We start from the raw sequence: 23598 nt of genomic DNA on the forward strand, positions 1-23598 counted from the left end.
CCAAGTTAACAGGCAGAAAGTAAATGAGGAAAACATGGAGACTTCTCCTTTGGATGACAGTGTCAAATGGCACTCAGTGGGAGAAGCAAAAATAGATTTGGTACTGTTTGCACTTTTTCATTGTGAATGTTTACTTTTGGGAAAGGTTGAATGTGATGGAAAACAGAAGCAATTAAAGCTTGTTCAGGACACTGTTACTTAAGTGGAAGTGAAAGGTTTTTCAACATGTACTCATAGGCAGTATTTAATCCCTGTCGTTTGGGAAAGGTGTGTATTGTGTGCAACACTATGGTAAGTATTGTGTAGTGATGTGAAGATGTGTATAATACATATAGGTACTACATAATAGTCCACAGACGTCTGAAGTTATCGAAAGCAGATTTGTGGTTTGAATTCCTGGTGAGAAGTATTAACCTCGGCTGAACACTGTACTATTTTTTTAGATACTGTATTAGTTTGTTTATATATGAACCAAAACATGAAAACATTATTTACCTAGCGTTGCGTTTCGGGCTGAGTTAAACGGAAAAAAAGCAGGTGTGACAATCAAGGCAAAAGTCGTAAACTCGTCGCCTAGGAGCTACGTCATCTGCTCGCGCTTTTTTTTTAATTAGCTGCTGTTGGATGCGTCTGGAAAACAGATTAAATGGACTACAACTCCCAGATTACTGTTCGACTGCATTTACAACGGCCGTGCATTAATATCGAATTAATACATTTAAAATCAACCTCAAAGACTCATATATTAAATAAATTTTCATAGATGAAAACTAAACATATTTTGCAAACGTAAAATACTGTTTCAGTTACGTTTCTTTCTTTTTTTTGATAAACACAAATAATGCACCCTCCAAATGAGCTCCAATAAGAAGCAGACATACTAGTTTTTATTTTCAGTCTGACTGAAATTACCCCATTTTTAATCCCATTAAACCAGTAGTATGGATTTGGGTTTTTATTTAACATTTGGAGTAGTATTAATCAAGTGCAGAATAAAAAGATCAAAAATAGGTCTCTAAGTGTTGCGTAATTAAGTAAACTCTTTATTCTAAAACTATTGGTTAACCTTCCTTCTTGTGTAGCTTCGAGTGCCAACCCTGAAAGCTTATGAATGAAATTCAAATGACATTTTCGCTAAAATATAGTTAGTTATAGATAGGTTTGGAAATTTAAGATGCAATTTATTTTTCTTGTCAACGAATGTGCTTTTTCCGTTTTTAGTTTTAGTAATTTCGTTAGTTCCTTAGTATCGGGTCACACTGGGGCTCTCGCTTTAGAAAGAGTGTAGAATGAGCTGAGACTTGCAGAGTGACCACAAACATGGAGCTCCCAGTGAAATTCCACTGTCAATAGGGGCTTTTTTCCCCCCTAGGCCTACTTGCACCACAACCTTTTACAGACCCTCTAGTGACTAACTGGGTTTGCAGAAAGAGGGAGGAGGGAGGAAGTTGGTGGTGCGCTGCTTTGAAAGGATAGATTCACTAACTACATCGATGGCCTCAGATCTTCGGTTTCCTGCCTTTTGCGCTCATTATATGTAAGTGAAGAGCGCCGCCTTGTGGTAAATTAGAACACTGGCATTTTGTTGCAATGTCAGTTTAAGACGTATCGGGGTTACGAAGAGAGACCAATGAATTAGAATGAAAAAATGTTGTGCAAGAAGTGGATGCCGTTTACTTCAGGTGTCGTATTGGAGGTAATTTTGAAGCGGTGATGTGGTGAGCACATCGACCTCAAAGTGCAGAGATCGTGGGTTCGATGCTGCCTGCAACCTTCCTGTGTGAAGCTTGTGTGTTTTTGCGTGCTTGGGGTTCCTCCAGTTTGCTCCCACATTGAGGAGATGTGATGATACACTGACCCTATGGCTAAAAACAAGAGCACGATTTAATTTTTTAAAAAAGGACAACATGAGATGGGCAGGTTGTAAGAATTCTTATTTAATTTTGAAAAAGATGAGCTCCCAGGTGAGAGGTCAGAGCGACAGCTTGGAATACAAAGTGTCAAAGGTAAACAAACAGTTGACACAGGCATCTGCTGATTCTATAGATAAAAGGGTTGTGCTCGTTCCCGTTTGGATATGGAACTCGCATAAACAGCTGGTGCTCCATCAAATTCACGGTCATCTAGGCCTACGTCTAGAGGATATTTATTGCACAAAGATGACATTCCTTACTCACGTTTGCATACAATGAATAAGAAACCTACCCAATAGCAAAAAGCTCTGGCTAACAAGCTGAAAGGAATTGAAATCTTGCCATGGTGAGATGTGGTTAAAATGTATTTCCATGATTGTACTCTAAAAAAACAGATGTAGCCAATGGTGTTACTTAAAATTAATTTTTTAAAAAAGGCATTGCAAACCAATGATGTTGCCTGTTTTAAGAGGCAATATCAACATAAAAACAGCATAAATCAAGTGTGACAGCAACCAGAAACTCAATGTGTATGAGACAAGATGAGCCACTGCATTGCACTGAATCTGATTTGAGTTCAAGTGTAGTTGCACTTTTGCTACGCGGTTTTTTTTTCCAGCTTGAAAAATTCACCTGATAGCTATTTAATAGCAATAACGTTGTTCATTGCATTTTCTTTTTCTTTGCGGCAGCAAACAGGATAGTTTGCCTTCTAGACAAAACAAACTCATGATGTGCAGTGACAGTTAGTCACATACTGTTATCTGAAAATGGTTCATCAAAACCTGCTTTTTTTTTTTATGTTGCTACTTTTTATGCAGTCTTGTGCTTTTGAAAACGTCAGCGTGAGGAGGATTAGTTCAGAGTCGTCGAAATCAAGGCGCCACAAATTAAGATATGTTCTATTCCAGAGCGTATTACGGATGGAATACCAATTTAAGACTATAAAAAAAGGCCCTTTAAAAGGCCATATTTAAGATCTCTTCACTTAATATGACCAATTAGAGTGGGCAATATGGGTCCAATATTATATACAGCTATTATAATATTGATTATAATTGTTGATATAATTAAGACTGACTATGAAACAGGAGTTCAGAACATTCAGGAAGCTCCTTCAATCCCATGACAAGTAATCCAAAAAAAAAAAAAGACAACAATGAATTGATTACCGTTAATTTATGATTCATTTTACGCACTGTCGAGTGAAGAATCTGAATCGAATACCCATTCCAAATGTTGCAACTCATATAAAAGACTGTTCCTAGTCTGGGACAGGAAATAGGGGCAATTTCTTCGGGACCGTAATGACAACTGGTGAGCGGACTGGTGGGGGCAAGTACAGCTCGAACGAAACGAAAAGGCCCTTGGGAGTGTCAGGAACAGACATTACATCGTATTTGGATAGGAATTCTTGATTTCCTGAATAAGCGACTGCAGTTCCTGAAGAAGATATGTAATAACGTGAGGGTGATATATTCCTGCAAGTATGCACTCGCGCACTCGCACGTGGATAAATGCACGCAACCTAGCTCGGATTGAGTTTTTAAAAGGGCTAGACCGGCAAATATACTATCCATGTGGATATGAACCCCTTTTTTGTTTTGTCTTGCAGAAGGCACACAAACTCCTACAAGAGTTCTCTTAAAATGTGCAAAAAAAACCACGCGCAATTAACAACATTTTCACAATATAAGAAAATATTAAAGGAGAGTGTCGTCCTGCTTTCTGCCTTCCCCTTGGAAAGAAGTAGGATCGCGGCGACGTTTTAGAGTCCGCTGACGCGCACATAAACGCCACCTCGTGTTCTCCCCATTGGCACCTGGCAAGCTTTAGTTCAGATAAAAGGGCAACGGCCAGAGTCTGCATGCGTTGTGCTGGCTTCATCCGTTTTGAAGAATAAAACGCTCCACACTGCTTTGGTTCTTGACCTCAACTACTCCGATTCAGGGCTGCTGCTGCTGGTGGCGGCGGCGGTGGGGGTTGGGGTGGGGGTGGTGGTTGTAGGTGACATCTTGGGTTGTGCCTGAGGGTTGACAATGACCTGAATGACAAAGTCCTTCTGGATCTTGGTGTCTTGCAGCCGTGTCTTGTCCGTAAGGAGTTTGCCCGAAAAGAACCAGCGCTGGTGGGCGGCCTCGATGTCCTCCTGGGCGTGCAGCTGCTTCTTCAGCTGACCAATAGTGTCCGTCATGCTGGCGCTCAGGCGCAGGTCCTTGCCTGTGGACAGGCGCACCTGCAGTCGACGTGCAATGTTAAGAATGACACCGGCCCAGAGAAACTTTGTAGGTAACATAATTGTGTACACAGTGTGTACACAATGCGCTCGCCAGCAGCTCTTTCGACACGTGCGTCAGCTGTCATACTGAATGAATGCTGTAATCTGGCACAATAAACACAGAAGATGCTTTGGGAGGTGTGGCACTTGCAGGGCAGGATGCTACATGCAGACTTCACTGGGGCGAACGGTATCAGAATGGAAGGAATTAAACACAAGTGTCATCTGTACCTTCAGCTGAAATTCCTTCTTCGGCGCTACGGAGAGCTGGGGACTGTCGCTGTGATCGTCGTCGCTGCGCTCTGAAATGAGGTTGACGGGTGGAGCGAGACAGTAGACGGGTAGCTGATAGCGATTGCCGAGTTCGTCGTAACACTCCGTCAGAGTACCTGGGAAAATGATCGTTATCGGTGTTTGCATAACGAGATCAACTGGTTCTTTTTGGAGACCGGTGCATGTTGTGCTCTGGCTCACCATGTGGCAGGGTGATACTGGCCCCGTCGACGATGGCCTGGGCCAGCTCGTGGTCATTACACTCCAGAGCCACTGCGGCGGCCTTTAGGGCATCCCAGATCTCCTTGCGGCCATCAAAAGCGGGCGCCGTGTCCCAGAATTCGTCACGTTTGCTCCGCAGCTGGCCCTCGGTCATCGGGTAGTCGCTCTTCCACTTGGGTCGATCTTTCTTTAGTGGCTCGTTACGAGCTGTCAACAGAAAGGGGACCAAAATGTTAATGTGGGAGTTCCAAAATGGCTGCCGCATCACACAATGCGACAGAGCTTTCGCATTGCTTTGTGGGATACGTTGTTGTCAGAAAACTAAAGCGATGTGATTGACTGCGGGAGGAAGGGTGCAGGTGATGTCTCTAAATCAACAACAGCCTTTTGCTTTGTTGTCTCTCGACACGTCTAGCTGTCAGACGACGGAGAACATCCAGCACAACTGGATCTAGTCTGGACTCCATTCCGAGTTTGCAATATGCATGAAGCATGTGTCGCTGTTATCGATGGAACTTGACTTGTGTTTCCCCTGTCATTAAATATTTACCTTAAGCACTTATCTAACAGGAGGGAAGACTGCTGGACACATGCACGTTTTTACCGCAACAGTTTCCAATCCATTCTTGAAAAAGAAATGTGATCACAGCCACATTAGCTTTTATCATCAAACTCACATCGGGAAAAATATCAACTAAAACTTGTGAATTACTACCAGGTTCTCGGTTATTGAGATGGGATGCAATGGAAAAAAGAGGACTTGAAACTAGGACTTTCAAACTAATTATTTATCATGCAAGCAGCTTAGGGAGAAGGACATGGTGTCATGGTGTAAGATTAGCACATGCGCAAGCACTCAAGTTTTCCTGACATATAATATATACACCGGCATGCAGGATTCCGTTGACACACTTCCCCCCCCTAAAAATGGGCCAAAAGATTTTATTTCCTATCACAAAGTGGTCCAAAAATATATAAATGCACACAGTATCCTGTAAATGAAAAATAAGACGCCTCCAATTGCTGTATTTCTAAATCTTTTTTTTTTTTTTTTTTTTTTTGAGGACTGTTTTGCATCCAGACAAATACAATGGAAGCCCTGGTGGAACACCCCAGAGTTTATGTCGCCCAGTGTTAAGCCAAACGGGGAAATGGAAGTCATTGTGGCATCAGTAGCGTCGTGACAAGTTGGATTTGCCTCTTACCCAAATTAGCCGTGTGGCAGGTCATTCAGTACACAAGTCGCTGTCATGAGCTTATTTGTACATTGTGACAGTTAAGAATGTCAAAATGTTCCTTCTGACTTTTTTTTTTTTTTTTGATGGGAACTGGTTACAGGTCATTTCTTTTGTCGTTATTTCCTGTGGGGGGAAAATGGTCCAAGCAAACTGGCAAACTTGTACTGCAACGTATGTCTTTTTCTTTGTAGAATGTGAACATAGAGGATGTATACTTGAAGAAGATAGGGGCTATTTTCCCTAAACCGCTGCTTATCTTATCAGGAGAACACTTCGGTCGTCTGTGACTACAGATAAAAACAAAAAAACACACACAGAAGCTCAGTCTCCAGCCCCTGCCACATTACAACAGGGTTTTTTTTTCGCAAAACCTTTTTATCTGTTTGCTGTTCTGTGCCCATGCTTGATGTGTGGCGGAGGAAATCCTTCAGTGTGCCATCTTCCAAGGTGGTCTCCTAAATGTAACTGTAGGAACTGATGTAAAATAAAATCAAAAATTCAAAAAATTAGCTCAGCAGGAACCAGCCAAACTCCGATATTTGATAGATTCCACGGCATAGCGCCAATCTCATCCCCACCATTAGTGACGTAAGCGTGTTGTGGCAGGCACATCCAGTATAGCGAATGTTTCCGCCAATCAATTATCAGAAAAAAATTAAAATATGTAATTCTCAGTTTTGCTTTTCATTTTGTTTTGTTGGGGTGCAAAATGCACATTTAGACCGGCAAACAGATTTGTTTTTCAGCCTTGAGTCGGTTGAAGGAATTAGATACCCAGAAGGCATTGAAGTGCCTTTTTGTTTTTGTTTTTGGGGTTTTTTGTAAATAGTTATCAATGATTCCAGGGTTTTGTGGTGGTTCGCTAATTCTTTCCTCAAGTAGCAGATTTGCCTTTTCCTGACTAGACTGCACACAATCATTAGAGAGCTCAGACAAAAGATCACAGTCAGACATGGGGCAAATGGATTTGAAACTCTGACAAGGCAGTGACAATACTTGACTAATGACAAAGGCAAAACCAAGTTCATAAAAAATGTGTTTGTTGAAAAAAAAAAAAAAAAAGAAAGACAGGAAGAAAGAAAGAGAGGGTACAATAATTGGTGATGCCAGTAAGTCAACATGGAGGGAGGGGACAAGTTTAGACATTTTGTTTGGGGTGCGGCGGCGGGGGTGCATGGAGACAGTGGCTACAAGCCAGGCTTGGCTTGTGATCACTACACTCGGGGAAAAAACACCCACATTCATGTGATATTGACACCATTATGATGTCAAGTGGAAGCGATTATATATGGACACAAACTTTTTTTTAAGCAAGAGCACAAACGACAGTCTCTTGGGGATTCTTTAACTGTCTCGAGAACGGGTTCCCGCACTCAGGCATGGACTTGTGTGTCTATTTATATTGGGCCTCCTGGTTTAACAGTAAAGGGCGAAATGGCTTTTTGATTCCAAGGTTGCTGCTAAACGTTGACCTGCTGCGTACTTTAGCATTCGTTGATGTCAAGTATGTGTCAATGTCCTGCAACACGTGATTTCACATTAGTAAGTTCTGGTCCCAGGGAGGAACAACAGTTTTAATTTGGGTCTTCAGCAGAAAACGTTTGGGAACGCCTATTTCAGAAGATGAGCTTTGTTGTTGTAAATTCTAAAAATAACCGTCACCGAACCGTCAACATTCATCAATGTTGTCTTCAAAGCGTCGAAGTGCCAAATCATCAAAAGGAATCTTTACACGGCATACCAAGCCAAATTTCTCTTGAATTGTTCTCCGGATCCGAAACTATGCAGCCATTCAGATAGCATGCCGGTTTGTGTGCTGCTGCAGTTTAGTCTGGTGGCTAATATAATATTTACTTCTCGTTAAGTGCTCCTGCAGCCATCCAAATTCCATGTAGGAAAGAAGATCAAAACACGGCTTGGCGCCAGTGTTTACCTTTTGAAGAATGTTCAATTCCAAGATAATAGACATAATAAACCTCCTCAACAATACTGACCACATCATAGGCATTCTCGGGGGTGTCTGCAATAAATACTGTTTGTGTCACAGATATTGGGTTTGCAAAATTACTATTCAAAATCCATTTCAATCTGTGTATTGCTGCATATTTATCTAAAAAATGAGCTAATATACCAAATATATATTTTAAAACTTTATCACCTAAAAAATAAGAATAAGGCTGGCGATACGGTATCACAAGCTCTAAATTCCGACTCTCAAAAACCTCGTCATGTTGTGCACGAGTCTCCTCATGCTGTAAAATAAAAAATAAAAATATATGAGGGTTTCCAGCAGGGTACAGATGTGTGCCGAGTTTCCCCACATTAACATCAGGTAAGGGAATGGGAAGTGAAAGTGCCTCATGCTCGACCCATTACATCATTGATAAACTTAATTAATTGCAACCGAGATGAAAAATAAAATTGGATATGTATACATCAGAGGCTAATTCTAAACAATACATTTTTTTCTGTGTTGCATACATTTGGTCAGCATCAGAAGCTAAACGACGCAGTAATTCAACGCAAAGCAAAAGCTGAAACACAATCACAAGTGGTCATCATCACATTTCTCATTGGGAATGTGTTGTAGTCCTGACATGGTGTTCTTACCTCCACGACCACCGTTTCTGGAAGAGCCTCTGCTCTGTGTATCATCCCATCGTTCCCAGTATCTCCCCACACATCCTCCCATGGTTAGAGGGGATGCACTGTTGTTTCCAAGCGTGCGACTAACTCAGCAGGGGCCCCATTACAAACTGTAGCCCAGCAGTGAGGGTGGGCAACGGGTTTTGGTGTTGCAAGCGTGTTCAGATCACTGCGTGTTACCTGGATCAGTTATGTTCAAACACGATTAAAGAGCGTCACAACTCGTGGGCCACAAGATTCCAAGACTTTGATGCTTCACCGAGCGACTCAGTTTTCTTTCAAAACGTCCAGCCAGAGAGCAAGGGCATATCAAAGGGTATCTTTCTTTCTTGCTGTCCCTCGTTGTGATGTTGACAAATCGTCCAAATACCTTTCTCGCCCCAAGCTAATCACGTTAGCTAGTTAGCTTCCGCGTCAGGAAAACATTAACTTCGAGCACGAGTGGTATTTTCCACAACAATTTTTTCCCAGTGTGGAGACGGTCAGTAGCTACTTTTCCGCTCCTGTTGTTCTCTACTTCGATAGTCCAATGTGGCGTCCGTTGTCAATTCCATATTTAAACCTTTAAATATCATTCCTCTTCCAGCAAAAGGTTACTGACGGAGGAGCTCGATTCCAACTTTTTTTGCGCCTGCGCATTCGCTAACGTGATGATGACTTCACGTGAATTAGGATAAACTGTAACTATTTAAAAATAGCTGATATTGAATTCTAAAGTGAACACAACTATCACTAATACGCGAAAAAAATAGTTGCATTTTTTATAATCAATTTTGTTATTGAAAAACAGGAAGATTAATTCAAGTGCCACTCATCTCACGGTGAAAATATAAATGTCTTTTTTCACTGAAGGCGTCACAAAATAATAATAATAAATGTTGTTTCAATTACAAGTTGGAAGTTGTAACATTCTTGTCCCCACGTGGAATTGGATTTAAACGTAAAACGTGGTTAGTTGTACACGTTGTGCCTTTTTTTAATCTTTTAAAGTCTATCCACACTTCGATGTCGCAACTCGATTTTGTGCGCATGCGTGCACCAGTAGCATGAAAAGGCACGATGGCTGAAGAAAGTCCCGTGCTGGTGTCACTGGTGGATGAATTTGTCTCGGTATTGCAAGACAGTAAAGCCAAAGATACAGCCGCAGGTGGAGGAATACGTGTTCAGTTTGACCCTCCGTTTAATACTTTTGCTTTCGTTTCCTTGAGTGCGTGCAAAGCAGCATGCCCGTGAACTAGCTAACTTAGCGTTTCAACATCCTGTTTGTTAATTGAATCGCAGTACACGTTTTATCATCATCTGACTTTTGATCCTTTTAAAGATATGTGTAATATTTATGTATTTAACCCTACTGTCATGGGCAATTAGTCTTGCAAAAAAAGTGGTAGTTAGGCATCGTGCTTACATGTTAACGGCACGTTACTTGCTAACATCTTGCAGCGAAATGAACTTTTGACCTGCATGCTTCGAGCGAATGTGAATGTGTGATCATTGGCGATCATTTGGGAATATTTGTGTACTTTACCATTTTTTGTGTGTTTATACTTTCGTATATTTCTTTTCAGGTCTCAAAAATGGAGAGTTTACTGTTCTGCAGCTGGTGGAAGCATTGGGGTGAGCTGTTGATACTTCAAATAACAAGACAGCAGACCTTGAACGACAGTTTGATTACACTGGGATGTTTTCCTTCTCATTCTGCCGTTTTGGAGCAGCACAATGGAGTGCAACTGTAGTTGTTTCGTGACAGTTATTCAAGTGGTTTCATGTATATATATATATATTTTTTTTTAGACCGAGTCTGACCAGCACTCAGCCTCAAACTCGAGCCAGAGGAATCAAACTGCTCTCTGAGGTGTTACAGGAGTGCTATGAAGACCTCACACAGAAAGAAGGTGTTTCTCTTCATTCAGTCAATGGTTCACTTTAATGTATTGGAGGTTCTCCGTTTGCACAGGGCCAGACAGGGCCAGCATGTACTGTACTTAATAAAGAGAATATGAAGTTCAATGGGTGTGGAGATACGCTTGCCTGACTTGTGTGCATGGTTGCCTGACTTGTGTGAATGTGAGTGTACATGGTTGTTCATCTCAATATGTGCCCTGTGTGACTGCTGGGACAATCTCCCAACATCCCGCAACTTGCTCTGCTATTGCTACACTTACAGTATCTACATTTATAGTGCTATTTTGAAAACAAACGTCTTTATACCGTTCTGTTATTGTGTAAAATAACTGTAACCCGTGTCTCCTCAGTGGAAGTTCTTCTCTCGTTCTATGAGAACCGGCTGAAAGACCATTACGTCACCACACCGCCTGTCTTACAGGGACTCAGGACATTGGTGAGCTTTGCCAGGACTACTTTTTATTGTTTACCAAGGTCTAGTTAATATGGTTAGTTCAGGTAATAATAAAACACACTATTATCCGATTCAATGTTTTTTTTCTTTTTCCTTCCCAGATCCAATGCCCAACATTGCCTCCCGGCGCAACAGTTTCCATACTGAAATCCTTGTTCCAGGATGTTCATGTTCAGGTGAGGTCTTTTTTTTCCCCCATCAATTTCAGCACTCTGCAATTTTCCATCGTGAACAAACCATCAGCGCTACCGAATGCAGGAAACCCTCCACCACTTTGTCATGTGCTACCAACAGCTCGTGTGGTCAAAAATTGTTGTAAAAATTAGTTGCTTATGGTTTGTGTATTTCTCCGCAGTCGCTGTTGCTGTCCGACAGAGCGTGTGTCTATAAGATGCTCATTCATGTCATGGACACCAGAGAGGCTGGTAATAATGATAATAATAATAATACATTTGACAGTTCGGAGTCGTTTTCAGAATGTGGAATGCATTTAATTCCCTAATTTCTGTCCACAGAATTGAAGGGATTAGGAGCCGACTTTGTGTTTGGTTTTGTCCAGTCGATGGATGGTGAGCGGGATCCTCGTAACCTCCTCTTAGCCTTCCAAATTGCCAAGAGGATCATCCACAGAGGTTACAGTCTAGGTGAGAGCGGTGACTCACCCTTTTTTTTTTCATTGGGGAGTGGGGGTCTTGCACACTTTTAGACGCAACAAGATGTTCATCTCTTCAGCGTCAAAGTAATTTCCTCTGTTTTTTTTTTCCAGGTAAATTTGCAGAGGAGCTTTTTGAGGTGACGTCCTGCTATTTCCCCATTGACTTTACTCCGGTAAGTTCCTGTTTATTCAGCTGCTTTGGTGAGCAATTGATGAAAGCAGACACAATTGGTGTTACGTTCTCATAATAGCGACCTTGACAAATCTGTAGAAGAGACCAGTCCAGTGAGTTCACACCTTTTTGTCGCCGTTGAGAGAAAGTTTCGTTTTTGGACTTTTGTTGTCTCGCTATTTTATAGTTTGTTTTCTATGTAAAATTAATATACTGTTGACCTGCCTTCCTTAATTGCGGCACCATGTCTATTTGTGTTAAGGCCACTACAGTGCAAGGTTTTATGTACACATACTCCATCTTCCAGTTTATAAAAATCAAATCAGTAAAGTCGTATTTAAAAACAAGCCGGACTCTATCAAAAGCCACATCCTGCCTTTTGGAAAGATGGGCAGACATATTTCAATGTCTTGCCTGCTGCTTCTTGTCAACCTCCCTCTGTACCCCTACCACGTTTCTCAGCCCCCCAATGACCCTCACGGCATCACCAGAGAGGAACTGATACAAGAACTGAGGGAAGTCCTCACGGGAACTCCGAAATTTGCTGAGGTTTGTCTATATTGTATTCATACCTACATTTTGCTACATGCCACCACTGTGGCTCCTTTTCAGAACAAAAATATATCTATACTATTTTTCCAGTTTCTGTTGCCCCTAATCGTTGAGAAGCTGGACTCTGACGTTCAGAGTGCAAAGCTGGACTCTCTTCAGACCCTGGTGAGAAATCTCACTCATCTCCCAAGAGCATCGTCACAGCATTAAAGTCGTTGAGAGAAGTCTTTTAGCGACATGGATGTTGTACCATGTTGTTCCGCTCCCCTCATTTCATCTTTTTTAGGCTGCTTGCGTGGCACGGTATGAACACAAGGACTTGGCAGGATTCCTTGAGGGACTGTGGGCATCACTGCGCAGAGAGGTCTGTTATTTCCAATGTACAGTATCAAGTTTCTTTCGGAAGCCTTGTCCACATATTTACTTTGTCATTTATTCCCCCCCCCCTTTTTTTTTTTTTATCTTCACAGGTGTTCCAAACTTCGAGTGAAAGGATCGAGTCAGCGGGCCTCGCCGCTCTGACCGCGGTCACTTCCTGTCTTTCTCGCTCGGTTCAAAGCTCAGATTCTGAAGATGCCCTCGGCATCTTCCTGGAGATGGTTCTCAACGGTGATTTATTGTACTTTCTCACACTAAGACATAGGGCTTGGGCAATTAATTGATATTATTGATTAATTATTTAATGAGAGCACGGCATTGTTCCAGACTGCAAGCATCACCTCTGCGAGCCCGACCTGAAGCTAGTGTGGCCCACCGCTAAGCTACTCCAGGCTGCCTGCAGCGCTTCCAACAGGGCGAGTCACATCATAGTAGCAGCTGTCATGCCAGCGATCATCGAGCAGTACAACAGCAAAAACCAGGTAGGTACCCCCGACGTGGTTTGTACCGTTTGGTCAATGCTGCTTTACGTCACATCGCCTCTTTGCGTTTTTTGTATGAGCAGTGTTCTCATCGACGGACGTTATTGGAGGTGATGCAGCGGTTCGTTCAGTCTGTAAAAAGCAGCGAGTTGTCAGAAAACGGTGAGTGGGAGGACTTATAGGGCATGAGGTTGTAAATAATGAGCAACTTTGTTTCATTTATTTGAAACTAAAAACAGTTTTCCACAAAACTTCGGAGAGGCATTTTCAAAATGTCATATGTCTTCAAAAATGTAACCTGCCTTCAATTCCACTGCATCAACCACTGAGCCAAACAAACGGCATTTAACTGAGATTTACAATCCTGAAAAAAATCAAAATCTCCCTAATTGTGTGTCCCTTAGAAGAGCTCGTGCTTTCAGGCGTCTGTCCGTCCTTGTGCAGCGTCACCTTCGCAGCTCTGTCAGAGACCAACGGCAGCCTGCAGGTCACAGCCATGTCTGTGCTCATCTCTCTAGCGCGACAAGCAGGTGAGATGCGGTGAAGTCTGAAATGGGACCGTTTTCCCTAACCAGATTTGGTATGCACTCCCAAACCAATATTTTTATTATTTTCTTTTTTTAGGTTTATTATCAAACTCTCAAATCGAGCTGGCTGTCGATCATTTGGCTCGTCTGGTACTGTCAGACGAAGACGACACAATCAGGTCAGCTCACGTTTCCCTTGTCTTTTTTTTTTCTTCTCCACTTACAAATGACGTTCACTGTTTTCCTCCCATCAGCCTTGCCGTGATCTCGTGCGCTGGCGCCTTGGCAGAACTGCACCCGACCGTTTTCATCACCAATATGATCCCGAGGATAAAGAAAGTGATCTTTTCTGGTAAGACACCCCATAACCATTTATAGAGGAGTGTCATACTCGCTGATTTTTGCTATTTGTGATTTTCGTTTGTTTCCCCAATCTCAGAGTCGATACAACAAGATGGAGATTCCGCGCAACACGCGCAGCCGGCCGTGCGTCAACGCTGTTTGTCCGTGTTAGCTGCGGTTTCCATCAAGCCCAGCGTCGCTCAGGAGAGCACGCCCGTCCTCTTGGAAGTCCTCGGTGCAGCACATTCCGGTGAACCCCTCATCCATTTTCCTGATACATGGACCCTCGAACTGCAGCTAAATTTCTACATTTTAGAATGTAAACAATATTTCTGAAGAAAAAAAAAATCCTCTAAAGTCACTCTGAAATATCTGGAATTTTAAGAGATAGCGCTTGCCATCTTATTCATGTCAAACAAAGCTAAAGCGGTTTCAACTCCACAGCTTTTGTTGTTTTACTTTGGAACCATGTTGGAATGAGTACCCCCTCGACTGTCTTGTTTCAGGCGAACTTGGATTCTCATCAGAGGAGGCGGTGTTGGCGTGCAGCAGCTTAAAGACAATAGCCGAACGAGTCGAAGACACCGAAGTCTCCGGACGATGCTTCTACGACATCATCATCCCGCGACTGCTTTCGTTAGCGCTGCAAGCCGCACTTAAGGGTGCACGAGTCCACAATTATTTTCCACCGGGCGTCGCGGCGAAGTGACTTTTTTTTTTTTTTTTTTAAAGGTGAATTTCATGTTGTGTCTCTGACATTGTGCTGCCATTTTAGGCGAGAATTCATCTGCTCACCACACTCCTCTGACAGAGCAGGCGGTTCTGTCCACCATGGTCGGCGTCATCAGTACAGCTTGCTCCAGGCTGCAACCCACGTGAGTACAAACACCTGTTTGACAAGCCAAATTACACTCAGTTAGTGATCATCACACATTGAATTCTATTTCAAAGCAACATTGTCTGCTTTGTGATTTGTCGTACATTGTGATGTCATCCAAGCTGCCAAGTTTATTTCCCGTCGGACGTTGCTCACAAGGTTTATATTTCCTGTTGTGGTTCCTCGTCTTGTCTCGTTATTTTTAGACTGGCGGGCCAGACAGCTGTGCGGTTTGTGTCGCTCTTCCTGGACGGTGACGTCTCCTTTTTGCCCGGCAACTCCTTCCCTTCGCAAATAAAGCTGCTTGCAAATGTATGTACCTGGTTTTGATTGGAATGTAATAGCGGGAAGTATCCGAATGTATATTCTAGACTAGAAGGGCCTGTACACTGTCACTCGATGACTTTACAACACCTCCTTGTGTCACTGTTTGTTTTTCCCCGAAGCAGCATGGGAACTGTTGGAGGCAATCTCAGATGGTTTGTCTGCTGATGGGATGTGTGTGTTCGCTACCTCGCACTGTGAGTCTGCAAATCAGCGACAGTCTTGTTTTTTTACTTTCTTTTCAAAAAGTTGTCTTTGTTTTTTAGGCGGCGGTGCCCCAAATGGAGCGCCTGCTTTCAGAGCTGGAAGAGATGAGTTGCACGTGCAGCCACGTGATGTCATACATTTCCGCTGCCAAGTGTTTTGCCGGCCTGCTCAACAAGATCCCCGCGGGTTTGTTAATTACTTTTTCATTTTGGAACCCATGTTGAAGTTAAAAAAAAAATCTTCTCTTTAGGTGACTTTCTTGACAGTCTACTTCAAAAGACAATGACCAGAATTTCGAGTGAGTTGAACTCAGCAGCTTCGATTGTCCGCATGCAGGCATTCACGCTCATGATATGGGTAAGTCACTCTACACTAAGGTGAACTCCTTAACTATTTTCCTTCATTAAAAACGACATTTGTTTTGGTGGGTGCCTCGGACAGTTTATTGACATTTCAATGGGAAATTTTGAGTTGATAGTGCCATATTGACAGCTGAAAATTTGACCAAAGTTGCTCGTGTCTCCAGGTTGCCAAGGCTCTGCTTCTTCGCTATCACCCAACATGCGCAGCACTGACTGACAAGGTGAAGATAATTTTAGTAGAATCGGTTACTTCGACCTGCAGTGTATATCCAACCAACTGTATTTTCTCATGTCACCTAAGCTCTTCTCGCTGCTTGATGATGCCGATCTGGGCCCCGTGGCGGCCGACGGCTTCTCGCTGCTGATGAGTGATTCGGCGGACGTCCTGAGCCGCGCTTGTCACGCAGACGTGCGCATCATGTACCGCCAACGCTTCTTCAGCGAGAACTCGGCCAAGCTGGTGCAAGGTTTCAACGCGGCCCCCCAAGGTGGACCTGTTGATACATTGGTCATATTTCTGTTCATTTACTGTATGTACTATCAACCATTTCGTGCACAAATAATGATAACCTGATAAGCTGTCCACTGTAGTAACCGCTGTCCCTGAAAGGGTTTATTATATTGGAATTACCGGTACTTTCATTAGCAGTTGTGGACTTGACCATTCAAACACAAAACATCATTTCTATGGCTTGTCTGCTAACCACTATACCACTGTGCTGCTCTTAAATATTTTTCTCTTTCTGATTTGTGTATTTCTCCTCCAGAGAAGAAACCAAACTACCTGAAGGCTCTGTCCAACATAGTCAACAAACTACCCAAACAGGTTCAAGTTACTGAACTACCAGCGGTGAGTTAAGATAAAAAAAATAATAATAATAAATTCATGAAGTTTGTGATTTTAAAATACTTTTTATGTGCGTATTCAGCTGCTGTCGCTGTTGCTTGAGGCCCTGACGTATCCAGACCAGAGCGTCCAGCTGTCCACTCTGTCCTGTCTGGAGCCCGTCATTGCCGACCCACCGCCGGCGCTCATCCAACAGCTGGAGGCTTTGGTCGTCAGACTGCTGCCCCTCACATCCGCTCCCAACATGGTTAGCGAGACCCCCCGGGAGTGTTTAAGCCTCAATTAAGCCGGTCGTTTCGCACAGGCACGCACAAGAGCCAGGTTTGTTTAAATATCTGCTGTCTTGCAGAATGTCAAGATCGCATCGCTGCGGTGCATCCACGCCCTTTCCCGCTTCCCTGAGCATGAGGTGAAGAATTTATGCTGCATTTTGTCTGATTCACTTTGGGATAAGAACTGAGCCCTGCCACATATAATGATGATTCATCAGTTACAAGTTGACGCCTTTCCTTCAAAATGTTTGTCATTGCCACAAGATGGTGTCAACGCAAAATGATACTGCAATATTCTAAATGCATCAGAATGTGTACAATAATTACGCTTCTCCCATTGAGCTTTGTTTTCCATCATGGAGGCAATGGTAATGGCCGTTGATTCCTGTATTTCTTCCTATACATCGTCTGAGACTAGCAGCTGTCCAAACATGATGTCACAGTAAAAGTCTAAGCGTCACTTTTAACTCGTAGGTGTTGCCATTTCGGGCCCGAGTGCTGCGGGCCTTGGCTAGACCTCTGGACGACAAGAAGAGGCTGGTGAGGAGAGAGGCAGTTCAGGCGCGGGGAGAGTGGTAAGATTGTCACTCAACACCATTTTGTCCATTTACACTTTACCAGTCACTTCATGTTGGCTTCAGTTTGGTTTGAGGAATTTTCAAAGTTGAAGACTTTCCATGGCGATCAACGAGGCTATGTCGAAATACAGGAATGTTCCTGTTCTTTTTGAGCAGTTGCCTCATAACATCTCATGTCCCTCGTTCTCTAAGGTTCCTTTTGGGAAGTCCTGGAGGAAGGTGATTTTTATTTTCCACCGAACACATTCTATGGCAAAAGACAGATGGACTCCCACATTCACATGCACTTCATTACGGATCGTTTTTTTTTTTCTTCCTACTGAAATGTGGTTCATCATGACTCCTCATGTTTTCATGAACATTTGAGTGACGCACAATTGAGACATCTGGGCCGACCTCTGCAACATCATCATTTAACATTTATTTATATATGCAACACACAGTTTTTGTTCAATGTGTGTCCTCTGAAGAATGTAATGCAGTCGAGCGTCTGTGTCAAGTGAACAAGGCCTTAAGGTATGACTTAATCATTCTACTTTTAAGATAATTTAGGGATTGTCTACACCCCAAAGGACTACGTTTGAAAAGCATGGCTCTCGGGAATAAACGTGAATGCAGTAGATATTATTAAATATGAGCCATATAACATACAAAACCACATGAACCTACCCAAATGAACTGACTCCCGTTTTAATAGCCTTAGTGTACCTTATTGCTTTGCGACTTGACGTATTTTTACAGTCTGTCATGTTAAACATTGTCCGCTTTCACGTTTAGAACACGCAGCGATACCATATAATTATTTGTTGTCAAACCAATGAAATTAATTTAAAACGCTTAATAAATGAATTAAAACAATGTAAAGCATTTGGTGTCATTTTTAGTCACAAAATCAAAATGCAGACGGATGTCAGTGATTTAATTGAGCACAGCTTTTTTTTTCTTTTTTTTTTTTGGGGTGGGCAGATCACTCGGTCACTTGTCTCGTTTCCGTGGCAAACATATGCTGCGCTGGGGAAAAAAAAGTCAGTATTAGAACAGCAATTCACAGTCTTGATAATTGGTTGAAACGGGACATCGTGCTATGTTGCCTCTAAGCGCGCGCATTTGGCACCACAACTTTTCATATAAAGGTGAGATCAGCATCACAACACACATACACAAACCATTGTTTCCACATACATTGTCAAAATAACTGCAATTAGCTGTTGTTGAGAAAATCATTATGTCCTGTCGCCCCACTCTAAAGTGCCACACGTGCAAACGTTCTCAGTAGATGAACAGTGACATTTCTCAATACCGACTTGATAGAGACTCAGTGGCCGCATCATTGGGGACACCTGGAAAATGCAATATGGTCTAAAACAAATTCATTGGATATTCAGTATTGGTGGTGTATGAGTGGGTAGCAGTTTGCCTCACAGAGAGGCCATAGGTTCAAATCTGGGCTGAGGTCCTGTGAGGTTTTCACACTCTCTCTACTTGCATTTTTCTCAGGGTACTGCAACTTCATCCCACATCCCAAAAATGTGCATGCTATGTGCCAGTGAGATTGGCTTGCGACCAATTCATGGTCTCCGGGTGCTCCTAATATTGTGTCCACTGAGTATAGATTGCCCTTCTCACAACAGATAATTCATGAGCAAAATTTAAGTGATAAGATGAGCTATGCTTGAAGGTTCCATTCAATAAAAAAAATATGTATATATGCTGGCTGATTGTGGAAGTGAAATTCAGAAATAAGAAAACAAGTTTATCTCAGAGTTAACTTTGGAAGGCTGGCTGCATTAGGCACAAAGGTGGTCCAAAATCAACATGCAGCTCATTATTTGCCCAGACGAGGTGATGGCGCTTAAGGTGTAGATGGCTCAGATGGCCATGGGGTCTCTCCTGGAGAAGGTGCAGTCCCACATGATGCCGTCGCCTGTGGGAAGATGACTCGAGGGCAGGAGAACACGCGTGAACCACTGACTGGAAAACAAAATATATACATTATGGAGAAGTTGGCTGAAATAGAGAGCACCCTCAGGAACCCACACATTAACAATCGAAAGCAATTCCAGACATGAGCTGTCACAAAAATTCTACCTTTGCAAATTTGGGATCAATAATATATCGCAGTGCTTGAAGAAAAGTAAATATACTGGATACTGGTTGCCGATAATCGGCTAGGATGGGCTCAGGCTGACCTGCCACTCTAAGTAGTATAGAAAATGGATGGTTGTTAATGTGGAACACAACGATTACAAATTTTCATACGGTATCTTTACAGTGAAACCAAATTTATTCATGGTTTGGCATTGGCAGAATTTTTGGGGAACCTATCTTTTGGCTCCATCTGGTGGCATCCTGGTACCACAGAACGGTTGAAGTGAGTTGAGGACCTTCATTTAGAAGAAGTCATTTGTGGCATCTATGTGAATTACTTGCAGATTTTTGAATTAGAATATGCATCTATGTGAATTACTTGCGGGTCTCCACACCAAGCAGCCGCTTCCAATTGTCCATCTTTCCGTGATGATATGGATTTTTGAACACCTGAAAGCCAATCATACATTTTATATCAGTGATCATTTTATTAAGAGCGATTTCAATATCAATCCCCAAAATAATCATGCTTTATCATTTTTTTCCATAAACGTCCAGCCCCACCCACCGCTTCTCTGTACCTTGCCCTGTTCCTTTAGTCTTTTGCTCTCTTTGCGGTTGATGTGGCGCTCCACGCTGGTCTCCCCTCGGCAGATGAGCGCGGCGTGCCACAGGGTCAGCCCTCCCAAGGCGACCGCCACAGAGCTGCGGGGAAGCAGGCGGTCACGGACCATCATGACGTCTCTGTTTGTATGGCAGGCATGGGGGAGGGCGGGGGGGTTTAAAGTGCAGTCACCTGGTCAGCACCCAAAGAAAGATGATGCTCTTGTGGGCAGTCCTTTCTGTGGACGTGTACGGTGGGGGAGGGGTCTGATAGTAACTCTGAAGGACATGTGAATTTATTGGATATTTACTGGCTCATATTTACTCATCATCATACCACCATTTGTTTTATCTGCATGGCAAATCTCCAATGATATGCGGCAATCATCACATTCTTCACCTCGACAGCACCGTAGGCCTCCAGGAACATGTCTCTGCTGCTGACGCTGCAGTAAATGCAGCCCAGAGTCATGTAGAGGCAGAAGGAGAAGAAGTAGCGGTGGTTGAAATGGCCCACGCAGTTGTTGAGCCAAGCTTGGGGGGTGTGTTCAGTTCAACACATGAATATATAACAAAGTAGAGACACAGATGCTTGTTGCAAGGATACGACAGTGATGGTCCATCTTCAAGATACAGCTGGAATTCAAGCAGAGGCAACATTACTGAAGAGCTGACATTATGACACGACAGAAATTGGAAAGGTGTCATGTTCGAACTCATGCATGCCAGCAGATATCCTCCAAAGTCGAGCTAGATGCTATTTCACAGCAGCCATTTTGAATAATGGCAAAGATTGTTCAGGAGAACAATCAAACTTGAATACCTCTTAAAGTGTTTAAAATAAAAAGTATCTCACTGACATCATCGTCGTGAAAATAATAGCACGTAGAGCTTACGTGTTGCAGATGCTGCAGTGGTGTGTCCTCGCCGGTTTTGGATTGACGCATTTCTTACAAATGGACACAGAGGGAATGTGGATGTTGTCCTAAAAGAAGTCAACACCATAACAAGTCAAAATCTTTGGGGAAAACTGGTCCTACCGTTATATTTTTGTGAAAGAAAGAGGAGCACCAGGGTACCTTGGGCGGGTGTCCGGGGGAGGTGGTGGTGGCCTTATAGTAATGGAAGACCACCATGACCAGGAGCCAGTGGCCGCAGCACAGGTGCCAGACACTCCAAGGCACGCCGTAGGTGCCGATGATTGTGGGTAGGACGTACAGATAGACGATGACCACCACCGAGGTCGTCAGAAGGATGACCAGAGTGACAAATGCCTGGGAAATGAAAGATGTCAGGGGTGTCACATGAGACTTCAGCACGTAGCCATTTAGAGTAGTTTGACTTGATCTTAATTTTATTGAGTACTCACCACTCCAAACCAACGAGTCACATTGTCCACGATCCAGTACACAGGTTCGAAAGCGCAGTCGAGCACTGTGTCCGAGTTGGTGAGGCTGTTGAAGTAAAGAGACTTGAGCAGTAGCTTGCTGTAGCTCCACAACTCTCCGAGCCCGACGCTTGGCCGCGGCTGGCCACTCCTGCCTCGGCCCCCTGTCTTTGGACGGCACGGTCGGCACCATCCCAGTGCTAGTCGCATGGCCCGGGAGAGATGCCACCTCCAGCTGCTGCCCACTCGCATACCACCACCGCCGCCCCCTCCTCGTCTTCCTCCCCCTCGCCCACACACCCTGCCTTCCAGACACACACACAAACAGACGCAGCAACAGTTAGAAACACAGGCTGCGTAAAAAAGAAGCTCCTCGTAGCGAAGCTGGACGACAAGTGACTCTTCCATGGGAGATGCAGAAAGACAAATAAGGATCCTGGATCTGGGAAACCACACTACTACCTGCCACTTGCCAGTCAAGGAGAATGAGGTCCTCCACCCAAAGTAATCAATTTAATAATTCACAGGGACAAAATTAGTGTCCGGATGGAAAGTGGTAACCTAATAAGACGGAAACACAAAAGAGAGTGAATGTCTTAAGAATGAACAAAGGGACCACCTGATCCTGGGCACGTCATATTGATTACATAGATGCGACTTTTTTGTTCCTGAGGAGGACACAATTAATTATACGAGGCCAAAGAAAGTGGCAATCTGTATATGCTGCTCCTTGAAGACCCTACACTTTCATGAAAATATGATCGTTAATAAAGTCTTACTAAGGAATTTGTTACTTCTGTACAGAAGTATGAAAAGTCAAGCATATGAAATATCAGGGGTGACATAAACATTAATTGTCGTATATCAGATTTCACTTTGCACATATCTGTCTACTCGTGTTTCATTTTGGATGTGGACGTGACAGGAACTCATTTGGGTCGCATGTAAACTGTGGCCTAAACTGTGCTTGCGCAGGGAGAACATGCAAATCTCTCGACTGTGAGGCAGATGTTCTACATACTGTCGCAACGTGTCGTCCTAGGAATAACTGATACAAATTGATTTTTAATGGGCAAGGAGAATCTGTCACTGAATGTTCTGAACTCCTGTTTCTATGTCAGTGTTTGTTTCATTACCGACAAGAACTATTATATTGTTTAATTATTGCCCAGTAAACACGAATGACAATTGGAATAGATTTATTTCAAACAAAATAAATACACAGTATTTCTATTGTGATGATTGGATACATGCCCCAGCTTTCATATTTAGTCACCTTAACCACAAGTTATATCAAACTAGAAATCAAAATTACCTCTTATTTTCTGACCAAATGAATATTTTTCCCCCTAATTAAGATTAAACATTTGCTCTCGTATGTAATAACCTGCTATGGCTGGAGTGTTAGCCAAATGCTAGCTGTCAACACACAACACACTAAATCACTTTGTCTAAATCCGTTTTTACATATTAAACAACACAAATGTTGAAAATGTTGACATACGTTACCTGCTCAGGTGAACTGTGTGGACATTTGGAGCAAGTGACAGCCTTACGGTCACGTCATGTTTGGAGGATCCTCAAACGTCAATTTTTACATCAGCACCAAACAGCTCCCAAGATCGTCTTTTCAGGAAGACGTGCCACTAAACAAGGGAACCTGCAATACTGTATATCCAGTTTAATCACGATACAGTTTTAAAATGGATATCATTTTAAAAAGATATGTAGCTGTTGTTGGCGGTTTCTGTTTAAGTTGCTGTTCATAGCTTCTTCTTCGCTGTTCTCAATAACAGAGAGCGTAAAGTTTGAACATGGTAATACATCTTTCTTTACGGTTGCTTCGACGGTGCCTAGTGATCGCCGTGTAATGGGAAATGAAGTTTAGCTCGATTGAACGATAAAACCAATTCAAGCTTTTTGCGAATACAATACACGTAATAAAGAAATGCGTTGTATCTATAAAAATATTGCGTATATTAAATATTCCACGCTTTTTCTGAAAGCACGACATTGGCC

General features: G+C 43.0%; 3 protein-coding genes across 6 annotated transcripts; 1 reads left to right on the top strand and 2 right to left on the bottom strand.

Moving 5' to 3' along the window:
• Window positions 1-1921: 1921 nt before the first annotated feature.
• ubtd1b (ubiquitin domain containing 1b) lies at window positions 1922-9190 on the bottom strand. The gene is made up of 4 exons (XM_086099399.1): window positions 8535-9190; window positions 4666-4893; window positions 4423-4580; window positions 1922-4149 (listed from the first exon to the last, which is right to left on the bottom strand). Exons 1-4 carry the CDS (start codon window positions 8614-8616, stop codon window positions 3850-3852), a joined length of 768 nt encoding a protein of 255 aa, XP_085955525.1. The 5' UTR covers window positions 8617-9190; the 3' UTR covers window positions 1922-3849.
• A 411-nt stretch (window positions 9191-9601) lies between these two features.
• mms19 (MMS19 homolog, cytosolic iron-sulfur assembly component) lies at window positions 9602-18359 on the top strand. 2 transcript variants are annotated; one of them, XM_086099388.1, is made up of 31 exons: window positions 9602-9717; window positions 10136-10184; window positions 10362-10462; window positions 10823-10908; window positions 11028-11102; window positions 11282-11351; window positions 11442-11570; window positions 11693-11754; window positions 12216-12302; window positions 12396-12470; window positions 12592-12669; window positions 12776-12914; window positions 13011-13165; window positions 13249-13327; window positions 13570-13695; window positions 13790-13871; window positions 13947-14044; window positions 14132-14284; window positions 14541-14696; window positions 14810-14909; window positions 15118-15223; window positions 15358-15432; window positions 15502-15628; window positions 15693-15799; window positions 15969-16025; window positions 16106-16292; window positions 16572-16654; window positions 16734-16898; window positions 17001-17060; window positions 17398-17498; window positions 17694-18359. In XM_086099388.1, the coding sequence occupies exons 1-31, from the start codon at window positions 9630-9632 to the stop codon at window positions 17722-17724; spliced, it is 3087 nt and encodes a 1028-aa protein (XP_085955514.1). In that variant the 5' UTR covers window positions 9602-9629; the 3' UTR covers window positions 17725-18359. The 2 variants fall into 2 exon arrangements, with proteins under 2 accessions (XP_085955514.1, XP_085955515.1); XM_086099389.1 differs by having other exon boundaries at window positions 15361-15432.
• On the bottom strand, window positions 17899-23590 carry zdhhc16b (zDHHC palmitoyltransferase 16b). Of its 3 annotated transcripts, none has more exons than XM_086099397.1 (10): window positions 23089-23587; window positions 21562-21880; window positions 21272-21466; window positions 21089-21177; window positions 20800-20828; window positions 20593-20726; window positions 20386-20471; window positions 20171-20294; window positions 19969-20039; window positions 17899-19472 (listed from the first exon to the last, which is right to left on the bottom strand). In XM_086099397.1, exons 2-10 carry the CDS (start codon window positions 21829-21831, stop codon window positions 19370-19372), a joined length of 1101 nt encoding a protein of 366 aa, XP_085955523.1. In that variant the 5' UTR covers window positions 21832-21880; window positions 23089-23587; the 3' UTR covers window positions 17899-19369. The 3 variants fall into 3 exon arrangements, with proteins under 3 accessions (XP_085955523.1, XP_085955522.1, XP_085955521.1); XM_086099396.1 differs by having other exon boundaries at window positions 21562-21884; XM_086099395.1 differs by having other exon boundaries at window positions 21562-23590.
• Window positions 23591-23598: the final 8 nt, after the last annotated feature.

This window comes from Hippocampus guttulatus, chromosome 19, assembly GCF_054856545.1.
Source record: "Hippocampus guttulatus isolate MCC_2025c chromosome 19, RoL_Hgut_1.0, whole genome shotgun sequence".
In the NCBI taxonomy this organism is placed as follows: Eukaryota; Metazoa; Chordata; class Actinopteri; order Syngnathiformes; family Syngnathidae; genus Hippocampus; species Hippocampus guttulatus.